Below are 16,641 nucleotides of genomic sequence, written 5' to 3' on the forward strand. Positions count from 1 at the left end.
TGTCGAGGCGGCAGAATCATAGAGCCGTGTGCGTATGAGTGTATAGGCAGAGAAAATCTTAAGTTCTGCGTAAGGAACTTTTTTTGACCATATTTGGGTGTAAGTAAACCCCATATTTGGGTTGTATTGTTCTTCCCAACTAGTTCCCAGTCTCTCACTCCTTGCAAGAGAGCAAATGACCAAAATGGCGTCCACGCGGCTCGCTGTTAAAGTTTTCAATGTGGTCATTCATCCCTTTACCGATAAATACACCTTTAGGGAATTATAAATCGAAAGAGAATACCCTACAGAATATTCGAACGTCGAAAAAATGAACATCAAGGTCTTCAAAGCGATGAAATAATCTTTCGACTTTGGAGTCCTTAAAATTTACGATCGAAGAGAGCCGGACATGAAAATCAAAAGCGGAGTTTTCTTGACTTATGAGAATGCTGAAGTCGGGTAAATGCTTCCTTTTAGTGTTGATTGTGTTTATATTAATTGTTTGACCGATGATTTATTCCAAATCAAATACCGTTTATATTTTATTTGGCACGCATTTTCGCTACGCGTTGGAATAACATCAATACAAAGCGACGCTCACTAAAATTATTGCATGTCATACTCACAAGAAAGTCAAAAGTTTTTTGCTTATGACGGCAAATGTAATGTTAACTTGAATAAAAATTTTGTCTCCAAATAATTCTTGACCGTTCAAGTTTTGTTTTCTGTTCAGATTTTTCAAGATTTGCGTAACTGAACATGGCACTTCGCATGCGAGACTGAAATCTGACCCGTATTACTGTCTCTGATTACTGAAAATTATTTTTAAAAAAGCATCTTAGCAGTTTTAAGCCGAATCACGCGCCGGAATCCCTTATACTAACACGCACATGGTGCTTATCGATAAACTTTTCAAGGCAGGTTAATATTTCAAACATAAACGATTGTAAGAGATTCCAATTTGCTCGGTGGATGAAAATTTCACATGCGAAAATGCTTGATCAAGAAACCGACAAAGGACTGTCACGCAATAGAAACTCGATATCAATGCAATCACCAGGCTGTGAAAATTGACCTCTCGAGTCTGTCAAAGATTTTAATAACCTTAGACCAAATATATATTTTTTTTTATTAAATGCTCATTTATTCCATGTGAACTAATCCCTTTTATTTGTATCGTTATTAACAATATAGTTAAGTGACAAATAAAACAGGTATGTGCAAACAAAGAAGACGTAGTTTATTGGGATAACATAATGACCTTTACTCCTGCACATAGTGATTTATAGGTATTTGATCATCGTCCCAAGAGTACAACGAACAGCCAAGGCACAAAGATGAATAAAGAAAATCTCGAACGTTGAAAACGTGGTAAGGACAAGACATATTAAAACGTCAGGAGAGAGAGATATATTGGGGATCAGGGGATACCGAAATCCCTAGTGATATGGGTATCCCGTCCTACTACAATGGTCTTGGTCTTGTGATCTATTCGCGTCTCAATTCTGGGGCTATATCTTCTTCGTCGAAGGGTAAATCGCACTCTACACTGGGCGTACTGGTTCCGTACAATTTCTTCTCTTCTGGCTTCTTGAATTATACGGTTTCTTCTTTTTACGAAATAACTTCGGCATAAATTTTCAACAATATTTTCATTTAACTTACTTGGGCGTCCTTTTGTTTAATATACGCACCAAGGGGTTACATTCCGTTCAGAACTTTTCAAAATGTCTCCAGATAACTTCCACTGCAATTACCACGCTTCTCCAACCACTGTGATAATAGGTTTTTGGCCTGGGAAAGCCCTTTTTTAAAACCTGAGGGAAAACTCCACTTCTGGGGGACCACGCTTGCTACGGGAAGGCCGGAATCTATTGCAGTATTTGGAATATCCAGAGACGTAACAGACAAAACTTGCTCCAACTGTAGACTTTACTTCCAAAAACATAACCAAAGAATATTTTACAAGGCACTTCAATTTATATAGTAACTAAGGATGCTATTTTTAAAAACATTCATAAACTTTCCTTAGAACCATTGGCTAACGTTAATCCTAGTTCTGAAACATTAATTACTTACAAAACCGCGCAGGTGGATTACAGTTTTCTACAGGTTGTAATTAAACACTTTTTAATCGGGCGTGGCCGAGTTATAGTTTACCCTTTGGTCGTCCTAGACGATAGTCTCCTGTCGGCTAAAAATTACGGGGATAGCCTGGACCAATCGGTTTCATTTCAGTTTTGACAGTAAATCGTTGTACTGAATACTGGGTCGACTTTTGGGCTAATCTGCAATCTGGTTCTCTTCTTTGCTTCGGCGGGAGGACAGAGGAAAAAGCTTAAGGGGTAAAGTACTAATAATCACCATTGTGAAACTGTAGTTGCTTTGACAAGTTGAAGCTATTTTTGTAAATAAAAGGGGTAACGTCATTGATGTCACGCAATGTTTTTGTGGGAAACTTTTGAAACTAGACGCTTTGCAGGTTTCTACAAATAGCAGTGTGATCTGGCGGTACATTTTTTGGAGGCGGACTCCACTTTAAAACTATTTTTTATATATTTAGCAAGAAGTATGTCGATTTTCATTTCCGCACAGTTGGGCGTCAAAGTCGCCTGTCACAAAGATTAGAATGCTTGCACAACTTGGTTTAGATATATTTTAGATTTGACTAGTGACGTTAGTAAGACACTTCTCAAGACATCAGCAAAACATTGGCAGTGTACAGTATTGGTGTGAACTTGAATGAATTTTTTACGAGATCAGTAAAGCTATCGAATAAAAAGATGACTTGAAAATGAAAACTTCGAATAATTATAATTAAATACCAATTGAATTTTAGATGAGAAATTCCGGAAGTGACATCTGTGTTTAAAATAGGAATTTTTGTACAACTTAAAGTTCCGAAAAAAAGACCACATGTTTGGTAAAAATCACAGACAAACATGATCAGGAAAACAAAACAGGCCAATTGGTTTTATTCACGAAAATACAACTTTCTTGAGAATGAGTTTGTAAACAAGACAATGAAATCGAATTACATTTCACACGAAATTTGCATACATTTGAACTTGCAAAAAAGAAGTATCTCTGCCGAGACATAATAGCGTCAGACCTTACATTAATAATTATTGTATTCTGATCTGATTGTTATTTTTTATGCATAACTATTTGAAAGTTCGATGAAAACAAAACGGTTTTTCATTCACTGCTTGAAGTATTTATAGACGTGAAAACATTCGCTTATAGTCCGGCGGCTTAGCTCGAAATTTTAGTTGAATTGTGCACTTTTTGATACAAGCATGAAACTTGGCACAATGAAAGTGCTCACCAACAGAAATTTTTTCAGATATAGTGCCAAGCCCGAAAGGCTCCGGTTTCCATGGAAACCTTAATTTATTAACCCTATTCAGACCGGGCTTTTTTGGATCTTTTCAGACCTCCGTAACGTCCAGAATATTTAAGCAATCACAAGGAAACTTAGGGAATATATAGTATGTCCAAACAACTATCTTTTGGTATACGTCACGTGGGAATATGACGTCACATCACGTGACAATTACATCATAATGTCAAAACAGCCGCCATCTTGGATCCGCCATCTTGGATTTCGAATTTTTTCCAAAACGTCATAAAACCGCCCAAAATTACTGCAAAGTACTCAAAATCAATAAAACTGTGCTTAAAACCCTTAAAAAGATGAAAATTATTGCATTAAAATTATTTTTTATTAAAAGAAACACGAAAATTAAAAAATTGAGAAAACATGCCTGTCAAAATACCGTCGCCATGGTTACGTCAAGTTCCTGACACAACAACTTATCCAACCAAAGTATTTCCAGATAAATTTTAGATAAATTTGCAAAGTTTGGTAGCGTTTAGTTGAATCTTGAAAAAGTTATAAGCGTTCAAAGGCAGCGCGGGCACTTTCCAACCCTCCCGGTCCGGATAGGGTTAAAATCAATGACATTTCGTGAAATATTTGTTTGTCCTGGTTTATAGACAAATACTATTATGCCAGGTAGTGATACCAAGTCGCACGTACAAAATTTAGAATGAAATGCTGTAATTTAGACTGTTCTCAGCCCTATATTTTCCTATTTTTCTTCTGTTAGCGAGCGATTCACCCATCGAGAGACCTGGACGCTAGCGCAAAACGAAAGATGCGAGGGAGCAGAGGGCGGGGAACGAAAAATATTTTCCCATGCAATAATTTCCTATTTAATTATTGGTATCAAACAGATAATAAAAAAAAACAAATGTAAGCCTAATTAAAAGCATTCATATCTGTATTTATGAATAAAAATCAACAATAAAAGGTTTATAAAAGTACAAGAAGAAATACTTCGTGGGGAGGGGCAGGGGGGCCTCTCGGCTGAAAATTTCATTGCTGTTTACTGGCTGAAAATAGGAAATTGGCGTTGGCACTATATCAAGAATTGATTAGTATGCGAATGCTTGTAATCCTGCAAAGTTTGCTGCTTGTATCAAAAATCGCACAATTCAGGAGCTAAGCCGCCGGACTATTAATCAAATTACATTCTGCACGAAATATTTTGTATCCATTTGTCCCGAAACTTTGAGGAAATTGAAATCTTTGTGGACAGTACTGCATAAAAGCAGTTTATAGAATTGAATAAAAAGATAAGAACCATATTGATAAAAGAAATTTTAAAACTTTATTTTGGCTCATTTTGACGAAATTCAGGATTTTCAAAGACTGCCAGTAAACGGCTGTATGGTAGCGGGCAGAAGTCGGTTCGTTCTGAATTTTTCAATACGGTATACAAGTTACAGGTCAATAAACAGACCCTCTGTACAGTAAAAAACGTTTTGGGAACAAACCATTGTGAACTCATTTTCTATGTTGATCAGTAAAAATCCTTAGTACGACATGGGGCTTGTTATCAAGTTTGTTAGTACGTTAATACTGCAAGGTGTATAACCTCAGAGAATTATTATCAGTGTGTTTTGTTTTATTAGCGGTTTATACTCCAAGGTCTTGGAATGGGAGATCAAAATTAAGGCAAATTTCTGATATTATCTGATTGCTTGGCACAGATTAGTACGATACTTAATTGGTTAGGAAATTTAAACAAACATTAAATTGAATGAGAGTAGAAAGGGAGGGACAGGTGGGGGTGAAAGGCTAAGGAGATGGAAAGGGAGGGAGAATTAAAATCCATGCTTGGTTATATCACGCAACCTTTGACTTCTGTTGTTTTCTCACAAGAACAAAAATTAAGATGGGGTTCTACCTGAATTTGAATGGAACTTTAAGAGATTTAAAGAAGGGATTGAAGAAAAGAATGGAAACACCTTCAAACAGTTGACCCCCCTCGCAAGAGCACTCCGGGTTGTCAGGAGACTGTTAATTTGGTGTCCGTCCACCAATTTTTAACTTCAAATTCAAATTTTAAAATCACATTAAATCTTTAATATTTCTTATTTGTCTACATTTTACTAATCCTTTGAGAAAAACTATCGCCTCCCGGACATCCCCCAAAATCGTTCAAAAATTAACAAAATACTGCAAAACAAATATATATGGGATAAGTAAAGCTTTTTTGGATTCCTTGAAACGCGGCTGAAATGGTTTTCAGTGTTTTCCAGCCCTTATACTTTGGGTCAGTACTACTATTCTTCACCAGTTTCTATTACAGTAATGGTATGAAACAAATACCTAATCATTGGTCAATAAGTTGTGATCATTTTCTTGACAATAGTACCTGATTAGGAGTTGTATACTGTTCCATTAAAGTGTAAGGACTGGAAAATACTGAAATGCGTCAGCCACCTAAAGCGTTGGAAAACTTGGTCTTCAGGTAAAACCCCGCCTTTATTAAAAGGCTGCACTTTGCTAAGTGTTACAAATTTATATTTTCTAGACGTCTAGTTCAATCGTTTATTTGTATTGTGCGAAATATATTTTTATAAATTGAGACCATTTATGTCATTAAGTAATAATGCAATCTTGAAAACATTCCAGATTTTCATTATTAAATAGAAACACGAAAAATTCAAGTTTGGGAAAACAAGCCTGTCAAAATGACGTTGCCATGGTGATTTCAAGTTACTGGCACAATAACTAATCCTACCAAATTATTGCGAGATAAATTTTCGATAAACGCGCAAAGTTTGGCAGCGTTTGGTTGAATATTGAAAAAGTTATAAGCGTCAAAAGTCAGCGAGGGCCTCAAAAGCCCCCCCCCCCCCCCCCGGCCTGAATAGGTTTAAGTGACTGTTTTTGCAGTGATTTTTACTGTACTGTACCCTGCCTTTCAAGTCAAAACAGATAGCTAATTATCAAGCGCCCGATTTTAAGCTTCTCAAGCTTCTCAAGCTTCTTGTTTTATAGTTAGGATTTCACGGACAATAAACATAAGAGCAGGTACTAGTTTGGCTAATGAGCTAAAGCGTTATCCTGCCAAAACAATAATTCTACGTTGGATTTTCTATGTTTTTTAACAGCTAAGCTTGTAAACAAATAAAACTAAATCATCGTAATTTCTCTCCTAACATTTCGGCGTTTATTTTAGCTAATAGAATTTAGGTACCCTTTCTAAGGATCACACCGGGAACACATTGCCAAAAGGAGCAAAAATGATACCCTATTTAAGGACCGAGAACCTCAAAAACCATACCCTATCGGGCGGCACATACCTATATAGGCCACATATGGGAGTACCCCCCCCCCCCCCCCCGGGGTTTTCACGCCTGGCGATCGCATTCATATCGAGTTGCAATATTGCGTGACAGTCCTTTGTCAGTTTCTTGATCATGTTCGCATTTTTTCTTAAATGTTCATTCACCGAGCAAATTGGAAGCTCTTACAATGCGCTTTTTATGTTTGAAATATTAAAGGTTAGCCGGTATAAGGGATTTCGGCGCGTGGTTCGGTGTTAACAGGTTTTAAGAATAATTACGCGGACTTGAATCAAACGGTTGTTTAACTTTGCGAATATTTGCGAAGTCGTCAATACTGTTTGCTAAGAACGATTAAATTTATGAAGACAAAGCATTCTAATAAAGCAAAATGGTTTTTGAATGGAATTGTGGTTTGCTTCACTTGCCCCAGTCTGCTGTATTCAACGCTGTTAGTGATCTTGGCATCCCCTGAGGGGATGCCAAGATCACTAGGGATCTTGGTACGGGGTGCCTAAAATTGGGGGATGCCAAGATCACTGCGACAGCGGCAATAGGTCTCCGTGAGACGGGATTCGCGTCAGTATCACGCAAAATTGAATCACAAAAATCACATCATTTAGTGTATTGACTGTTAATGTCAGAGTTCAGATAACGGATTAACGCGCATCAAAACTTCATTATTATTCACACACCTGGTCTAAACACGGATGTGTTCACAATAGACACAACACGTGCTGCACGCATGGCAGATCGCGCTTTCACTTTCGAGTTCCTGTCAGTTCCTAGCGTTGATTGCAAGCGGGTCTGTACTTCTGTTCCTTGTTTGGCAGTATTGCAGCTTTCTCCAACCTCTGCGAAAACTGTCGAAGCGGTGAGTATTATCTATGTTACTGAGTCTCACTTTCAAACAAACTAAATTGATCTTTGGGCTATAGTCCCCCCCCCCCCCCCCCACGTGAAGACGAATCGGCAGCGGTGTCTGTTTGCCTCTTATAGTTCCTGATTTACTTCCAACCTTCTGTACTCAAAGCCTTCTGTATGGACTTTTACCACTATTTTTGCAGCAAAACAATCTTTCCCTTCTCCCATCCGGTAAAAAAATGTTTGGGTTTTTCCGTAAGATAAATCTAGGCCTCGTGGACGGCCTCGTGATTGCAACACCTGGCAATTTTTTGAGACATTGTGCGCTGTTTCAGGGTACATCTTTTTATATGTGCATCTTTCCCCTTCATTTCCAAGATGAAGAAAAGCATTTCTAGATGTCAATAGTTGTATGTTACAGACATAACCAGAGCCAAATAAGTTATAATTCTTCCTTACTCTAAACTTAAATAACTTCAGCGAAGTCAAGCTGCGAAGCGGGTAGAAATTAACTCTTGTGTTTTGCATTCCCGCTTCAGAAAAGCGGAATGAATCCATCTTAGACCAAGGTAAACCTCACTAGAAAAGGAAACGAAGGAAGACTTAAAAAACGTTTTAGTTTCAACCTCTTCACTTTTGTACGAATTATGTTACTTCTGTTCCTAAGAGTAACTCAAAACAAACATTGAACATTCGTTACACGAGGCGGACAAGGCAGTAACATAATAGCGAGTTTCTTAAAAATTTCTCGCAATGATTCGTTCTGCTTGTCTAGCCCAGAAACACAGGTGCACTGACTGACCATTGGAAAAGCAGAATGAAGCATAAGATGCCAAATAATGTCTTCGAAAATAGTGTGATTTGTGAAGCCAATCGTGCGTTTCATTATTGTAGGACTGCTTATAGCGGCATAGAAACGAAACGTCTCGCATCCACGCCCACAATGATATACAAATCTATTATTCGAGTCAAAGAAGCGAGACGTTTTCGGTTTCAATGCCAACGGGCGGTGAGAAGCGAAACATTCGTTGTAGCTTCCACGTCTAAATACAAGTATCAACTACATTTCGGTGAAAGAAGCGAGACGTTTCATTCCTACAACTTCTTATGAAGGAACACAACAACGATTTCTCTAAAGAAATAAGGACCTCGATTTTAGAACCATAAAGCCAACTTGAGCAATAGCAACCTAATAATTTTCCAATGAAATGATAGGATTCAAAACAGTAACAAGAGACATTTTATGCGTGTATTACTTCAGATACGTTTAACCGACTGAGCCTAAAAACGCATTTTTAAGACATTTTTGATACTTTCTGGTCAGTTACGAGCTAGATTAGATCCAAACTACCCAAAATGTCATCTGCAACCTGAAAGCATGCCTTACTTTTCCACTAGCATCGCGTTTTATGACATTTTTGCTCGGGCATGCGCACAAATCAAAACAAACCTTCGTTTTGGTCAAGAAATCGACTTTCCGCTTTTATTTATTTTTTTCTCTTTTCCTTTTGCTCTTTTCTTGTTCTTTCTCTTTTTTTGCTGCTGTTGTTAGCCTTCTGCCAAGCTTGCTTTCAGTTCAAAAATTTACGAGAAAGCATCAACGAGACGGGAAATTCTTACGGGAAATTTTCCTCTGAGGTTTTTACTTGAATCTGTGCATGTTTCAAGCTCAATTAACCCAATCACTTTACTTTGAGCATCATTAGAATGATCTTTCGCTCCTGCAGAGATTAAGTATAAATGATGCATTTTTTGGTGAAAGGTGATGACGTCAGAAGTGGGACAAATGCTATGAAGTCAAGAGAGGATAATATAACAAAGCATTTTAACAACGCGAACAAAATTAACGCGTAATATAATTAACGCGAATTTAAGAAAATTTCTGGTCAGATGCTTATAGTAAACGTGTTAACATAAATAAAATTAACGCGAGTTTTTGAAATTCGCGTTAATAACATGTATCGTTAATTTCCTATAATAAGGTAATTGTTTGTCATGGCCGGTTTTAGCTGGCATAGGCGTCAATGGGTTAATCAGAACATTCCATCTTCTTAATTTGGCCTTTTGTTCATATATATTCGTTTTAATAAACTACATTCTCCTAAAGGAAAGCCAGTCCTTTATGGAATTTGATTCGTGTATCCGCCTTCCACCGCCCCGACTAGCTTTTCGGGAAAACTCAGCCTAGTCCCTAGGCGTTCTCCTCCTCTTTCGGGCAAACGCGAGGTCCACCTAAGGGCCTGCGAACGGGTTGGCGTGCCCGCTCAGTGTCATTCGGTGACGTCAGTGACGTAGCGAAATTTCGCGCCAAATCGATAAGCGGAAAGGGAACGCCTGGGTACTAGGCTGCGGGAAACTGAGATTAGAGGCGGCAATACAGTATGGGGCCCAGTTCTCGGCCACTTTGTGTTCAAAGCGTATTCTGACTACACTAACACGAGACATTCAATGTGAAGAGTTTATTGAGGATGCGTCAGTCAGTCATCTGATGCAAAATGTATCCTGATACAGCCATCTGATACAAAATGTATCCTGATTACAATCTTGAATCTAGCAAAAAAAAAAAACAGTTCGTTCTAAGAGTATTTTAAAAGTTGTGTGCTACGCCAGATACGAAAAACCACTAAAAACCACCCTTTAGAAGTGGCCAAAAATAAGTGGAAACGTATTCCTCATCTAATGCAGCAGCACGAGACCCCGAGAGAAAGGGTACTAAATAATCTAGAGCATTTTTCAATAGACTAGTTACAAAAGCTGAACAAACAACACTTATAAGTAAAAAGAAATGCAAGCGAAGACGAGGACTGGCGACGTAGAATGACCTAAATCTCCCGCCAAAACCTAGGCATCCCACAACAACCCGCGAACCTCTCAACCATGCCGTCAGAATAGTAATCAATAATAGTAATTTCTGTCTTATTCATTCATTCAGAAATTACATTTTTTTCACGCCCCAGTTGAATTAAAAGAAAAAGTTATTTCTGTTGGTGAATTTGTTTTCCCGAAAACTTGTTTGTTTACGGCTCCTTAAAATTCATGGATGTAGTTAAATTCGTACTTTATCCCAAAGCCGCTACCAAACGAGCTAATTTTTGGTATGTGAAACGTTGAATAATTCAGCTTTCTGCTTAAGTTAACTTTTTGTTGAACCGTTGTATTTTACTTCGAAATTTTTCCGTGCGACTTTTGCGTATTTGCTAGTTCTCGGCCACCCTGCTCGCTATTACAGCAAAGCGCTTTGGTTTTTAATATAATTTCATCTGCTGCAGCCAGAATGAAAGAAAGAAATGTTGTAAAATAAAGTTCAATTAAAAAAGTTTAAGTGTTGAGCTGACTCTTGTCTTGTCTATTATTTTTACAACGCCTAACTCTTTCAAGACCTTTTCACTGCAAAATAAACAATCTAAATGCAATGGTCACACAACGCAATTCTGCTGTTTTGCCAGAACCTGCACATAGGCAAGCATCTAGGCGCGTTAAAAACCGTCTTTTCTAAAGTAAAGCAAAGACTCAAAAACAATTTGGGATCGAAATAACATAAATAAGTGATTTTATAACTGTGAAAATTAATTGAGCCTGTTTAGAATAGAATTGAAACAGCTGAACATCGCCTGGTATAGGGTAAGGGTTCCAGAGTCCCAGCGGCACACCCTACCTAATATAAAGGGTACCCCCAGGATTTCGGCGTGCATTAAGGAGCCCCCGGGGGTTATATAATTTTTCACCCTTAACTTCCTACCAGACTCTCATAACTCGTCATAGGCTTACTGATCTCTTTGGACCACGGGGGGTGGTGGTCAGGGTGGGGAACGAATAACGTAACGCGGGAATATTCACAAGTCGCCCGAAAAACACAGACGCCCACAAAATGGATAACAAAACGTACCACTTCGAGAAGTTCTGGACTAAAAATGGCAAACGTTAATTGCGTTAAAAATAGTTGTATTTTTTTTTTATTCTTCAAAGGGCTACTGCCTGCATTTTTAGAGGTCTTAACAAAAATATTTAGAATTCCCCCAGATCCTACGGCATGGTTGCCATCAATGATATAATTCGTCATAGCTTGGTGAGCTAAAGACAGGAATTTTCTTAACGGAGACTGAGTAAAAAACTGTTTTTAAAATTTTCTAATAGAAACGTTTCATTGTACCAAAGGTGACACAAGCCGAGTATGGCCGCTGCAACCGAATACACTAAAGAGCAACTGAACTATTATAGGATTTGTTATGTTACCACTGACATACTAGCTGATGGTCTGCGATCAATCTTTAAACAAGAATGGGACAATCGCTACAAGGCTACAATGGGAGAATGGAAAGACGAGCCCAGAAATGGACAGGACTTTTCGAATGGGGAGACGCCTCGAAACCAGCGAAGAAATGCCCGTAACTTGGCTACCATTGTCAAAGGAAATAGAGCTGAATGGGATTGTACTGTGTTGTTTTACGCAATCCTTTACTCTGATTGTATCCACGCTCTCAATCCAGTAGTCCAATCAAATGTAGATGATCTCAGGAAGTTCCGAAATGAAGAATTTGCGCATATTCGACAAGGTTATCTCACAGACGCAGAGTTTCAAAATGCCATCGGCAAAGTTGATGTTGCCTTCCAAGCACTCGGTCTCCCGACTGTGAAGATTCAAGCGATCAGAAATCAGACAAGTTTTCCCACAAAAGAATTAAAAGATGTTTTGAAGAAGGTTGACGACTTAAAACAAGAAATTCAAGTCCTTGAAGATCAGCTTAACAAAGATGTTTCCTCCTTTTGCATTCTGCCTCCTAAACCTTCACACAACGTCGAAAGTCGCGACGGTGAGGTGGCTAACGTTACAGAACAGCTGAAAGAGCTTAAAAAGGTCAATGAAAACAGCTTAAGTTATCTGTACATCTCAGGAAATCCAGGAAGTGGAAAATCTCAGCTGGCCGGCCTTGTAGCTAAACGATGCTTCGACGAATTTAAAGGAAATCCGTCTGCTACTTCATTTGTCATGACGGTAAATGCTGAAAGCCCAAAAGCTCTCTTGGAATCGTATGTCTCCTTCGCTCGGCTTCTGAAGTGTCCGGAGAATACTGTTTCAAAGACCCGTTTCTCCGGCGAGTTGAACACAGATCAGAAGATCTCTGATCTTAGGACATTAATTAGCACAAAAATCGAGCATTACACGTCATGGCTACTGGTAGTTGACAACGTCACTAGCATATCTAATGTGCATGTTCATTTACCAGAGCGTGGAAGTGAGCAGTGGTCAAGGGGCCAATTGCTTATAACAACACAAGACACTACGTCTATTCCACCGACAAGCTCTTTCCTTCAACACATTTCAGTGAGCAAAGGTTTGAAACCTCTCGACGCCAGTTCTTTATTATCGATGCTTTCTGGTTTCGCCGACAGCGAGATGGAACAAGAGGTTGCACGAGCATTGGACTACCAACCCCTTGCGTTAGCAAGCGCCACCACCTATGTCCAACAGGTTCGGCAGAATAAAGTGACTTCAAATTTTGGCTGGAAGGACTACCTGAAGAAACTAGAAAAAGGCCAGCGAGGTGCCACTGAGTCCCTTCTTGCTGAGACCAACCCAAGCTACCAAAAATCGATGACCAAAGCAATAACACTAGCCGTGGAAGGAGTGATGGCATCCGACAGAGTCATAGATCACACGTTTACTTTACTCTCTCTGTGTGCACAACAACCGTTAAGCCTAGAAATCGTGATCAATTACATTCTCAACGCAGATGAAGAAATTGAAGATAAAGAAGGGATAAGAACGAGGATCCAAAGATGCTCACTGCTGTTATTTGAAGAAGAGGAGAGTGGCGTCTTCATTCGAGTACATCAAGTTGTGCATGATGCCATTAACACTGTGATTAAGGATCTTCCGGAGATTCAACACATTCAAGCTGTCAATGGGGCCATTACATCATTCAATGAGTTCATGAAAGACGACCTATCAATTAACTCGGACGAGCCAGATTCCCCAGTAAACCGCAAGCATACTGTTCCACATTTACAAGCCTTGGTTATTAAGATTGAAAATTTAATTTCTAAGCAAATCGCAACTCAAGTCGCCCAAAACAGTGTCTTAAATATTCAAAGTTATCCAAAACACTTTCTTAAGTTTGCCAATATTTGTGAAGACGATTCTGAATTTTATGCAGCAAAGAAGTACTATAATCTAGTGTTGTCAATCATTGAGCGTGGTGACGCATGTAGTGACAGGGATTTGGCGATTGCGAGTGTATATTTCAGATTGGGTAATATACACTCTCGCCTGGGTGACCTGGAGGAAGCAATAGAGTATTACTTTCGTGCTCTTAACATTCGTCTCCAAAAGCTTGGACCTGATCATGTCGATGTCGCGGCTATTTATGGTAGTCTGGGTATCGTTCAAAGGAAACTTGGAGACCTGAAGCAAGACAAAGAGTATTGCGAAAAGGCGCTGGCCATTTTTCTGAAAAAGCTCGGACCTGACCATGTCGGTGTCGCACGTACTTACAATAACCTTGCTGATATACACACTGGCCTGGGTGACCTAGAGCAAGCTAAAGAGTATTTAGATAGTGCACTGGCCATTTTTTTAAAACAGCTGGGACCTGCGTCTGCTGATGTCGGAAGGACTTACCATAATCTGGGTGTCTATTACATACTCCTGGGTGACTTGAAGAAGGCAAAAGAATATCTTTGTATTGCACGAGACATTCGCCTGGAAAAGCTCGGTCCTGAGCATGTTGATGTTGGGAGGACGTACGGTAAACTGGGAAATGTGCACAAGGACCTGGGTGACCTGGAGCAAGCAAAGAAGTATTATGATCATGCACTGTCCATTCTTCTGAAAAAGCTTGGTCCTGAACATGTTGATGTTGCAAGTACTTACAACGACCTGGGTGGTCTACACAGGGAAATGGGTGACCTGCAGAAGGCAAAAGAATATCATAATCATGCCCTGGCTATTCAGCAGAAAAAGCTTTGTCCTGAGCATGTTGATGTCGCAGCTACGTACAATCTTCTAGGTAATGTACACCTCAGCCTAGGTGACCTAGAAAACGCAAAAGAGCATCTTGATTGTGCGCTGGCCATTCGTTTCAGAAAGCTTGGACATGAGCATGCTGATGTCGCCGAAACGTATATAAACCTGGGTGTTCTACAGAAGGAGCTGGGCGACCTGGAGCAAGCCAAAGATTATTGTGATCGTGCACTGGCCATTTATCTGAAAAAGCTCGGTCCTAATCATGTTAATGTCGCTACTGCTAACAATAACTTAGGTTTTGTTCACAAGGAACTGGGAAACCTGGAGCAGGCACAAGAGTGTTATGAACGTGCACTGGCGATTCGCATGGAAAAGCTCGGACCTGAGCATGTTGGTGTCTCGAATGTTCGGCGTTACTTAGTTGAGCTACAACAGCTGATGGAGATTCGCCAAGGTTTGAAGCGAATGAGTACGTCATGAAAGTACAGTACAGTGGTTGTTGGCCTAAAAGGACAATAAATTTAGCTATTTGGTTTTACACAACATTAGGCGACTATTTAATATTAATCGCGTGAAATTTATGTGCATGCGATTTTTTTAATATTTTCTCATTGTACTGGTATATCATTACAAATTCCCTGGCAGATTTTGCTTTCAACTCTCGTTTCTCTGCAAAAAATGTACTAGTTTTCTGTAACAGCATGTTAACATTTCGAGTTGTTTCCCAGCTCGATTTCCTGACTGGAGAAGACGAACTAACCAAACCAGCCCCATGTGGGGATTTTAGTAGTTACATACACTTTCCTTAAATGTACACTACCGTAAAGTTTCATTGTTGTTAACAAATCCTGAAAGTAACGATAAACTCAAAAGTAACTGACTTTTGCTATGAGAAACAGTGAAATGCAGAAAAACTAGCTGTTTCAAAATGGTATCATATTTATTTGAGATGACCCTTATTTCAAGTCCTTTGTTCTCTGTTTGATACAAGTTCTTTTCAACTAGATTTTCTTTTCTCAATATGCTGAGAATGTCCTGTTTTTATTATTAAGATGGATCGGCCAACAATTGGTACGCGGTTTCTTTATATTAAAATAATTATGAAATCGAAATTGGCGAGTTAAATGACCATATTCACTTGTATTTGGAGAGCAATCTTTAGACAAGCTTCTAAAGGCACAATGCTCTCATGGTGTCTTAAAGAGCGAGACCCCTAGGGGGAATTCCATCAACCACAAACCGCCCTTCGTTGAAATTAAAATTTCAATGTACCATGTGTACATTCGAGGGTTATTTAAAGGTATACATTATATTGTGCATTTGTATATCTGCTTTCAGCAGGAAAGTATAAAATAATTGAAGGCAAAGTACAGAAAAGATTGCATGCATGATGTGAAACTTTTTACACAACTAGGAAAGAAAGCAATAATTATGTTTTAATTAATCAGGTTAGTCCCGCTTGAACATGGTGTATCCGGAGTCTGTCTTTTGTTGCAAACTAAATGTACTTCTAGAGCTGGTTTTTACAGCTGATTTACTGATTTACTCTAGCTATAGCTGTCGTAAGGAACTTTATATTCAAGTAGTGAAATAAAACTGTTGACTCTGTATTAAGTCAGTTAGTAAATAAGTAAGCAAATTTAGTCACGTATAATGATACGCACTGAGTGATGACATTTAACAACAATTCACCGAAGTGGAGGTGGCTAGTGTTGGATAAATATAAAAAATATCCACCACTAGCCACCGACACTGAGGTAAATAGTTGTTTTAGTATATACTTAAACAGTGAGATAATATAGCCCGAAAGAATGACTTTGCGCAAGATGCTCGGAGGTGAATATCAAAGGATATTCGGAGTTTGAGTAGCCAATCAGCGCGCGCCAAAAATGCTATCCACTGTCTGAGTATATACTAATAAAAATCTATAGAAAACGAAAACCTAAGCAGGTTATTGAATAAATTAAAAATTGATTAAAAGTAGTTTTAAAATTCTAAAAAAAATTTCTATTTAATTTTGAATGATCATTGTACGTTGTGAGACCGTACGTATGCTGGGCGCGATAATTTAGGGACGCCAAAGTTAAAACTGGAAGCAGCACAACACAGACACCTTTGCACGCCCACCCACAAGTGAGATGTATGGATAACCAATCAGATTTGAGAATTCCTTCAAAAATACCGCTTTT

The 16,641-nt window shown here is 38.9% G+C and overlaps 1 protein-coding gene across 1 annotated transcript; it reads left to right on the forward strand.

The window, feature by feature from the left end:
* The first annotated feature begins 11,645 nt into the window (after positions 1-11,645).
* Positions 11,646-16,384, forward strand: LOC144665492 (uncharacterized). The gene is made up of 2 exons (XM_078526722.1): positions 11,646-13,774; positions 14,153-16,384. The coding sequence occupies exons 1-2, from the start codon at positions 11,660-11,662 to the stop codon at positions 14,930-14,932; spliced, it is 2,895 nt and encodes a 964-aa protein (XP_078382848.1). The 5' UTR covers positions 11,646-11,659; the 3' UTR covers positions 14,933-16,384.
* The last annotated feature ends 257 nt before the right edge of the window (positions 16,385-16,641 follow it).

This window comes from Oculina patagonica, chromosome 9, assembly GCF_052425735.1.
Source record: "Oculina patagonica isolate OP01 chromosome 9, crgOcupat, whole genome shotgun sequence".
Classification (NCBI taxonomy): domain Eukaryota; kingdom Metazoa; phylum Cnidaria; class Anthozoa; order Scleractinia; family Oculinidae; genus Oculina; species Oculina patagonica.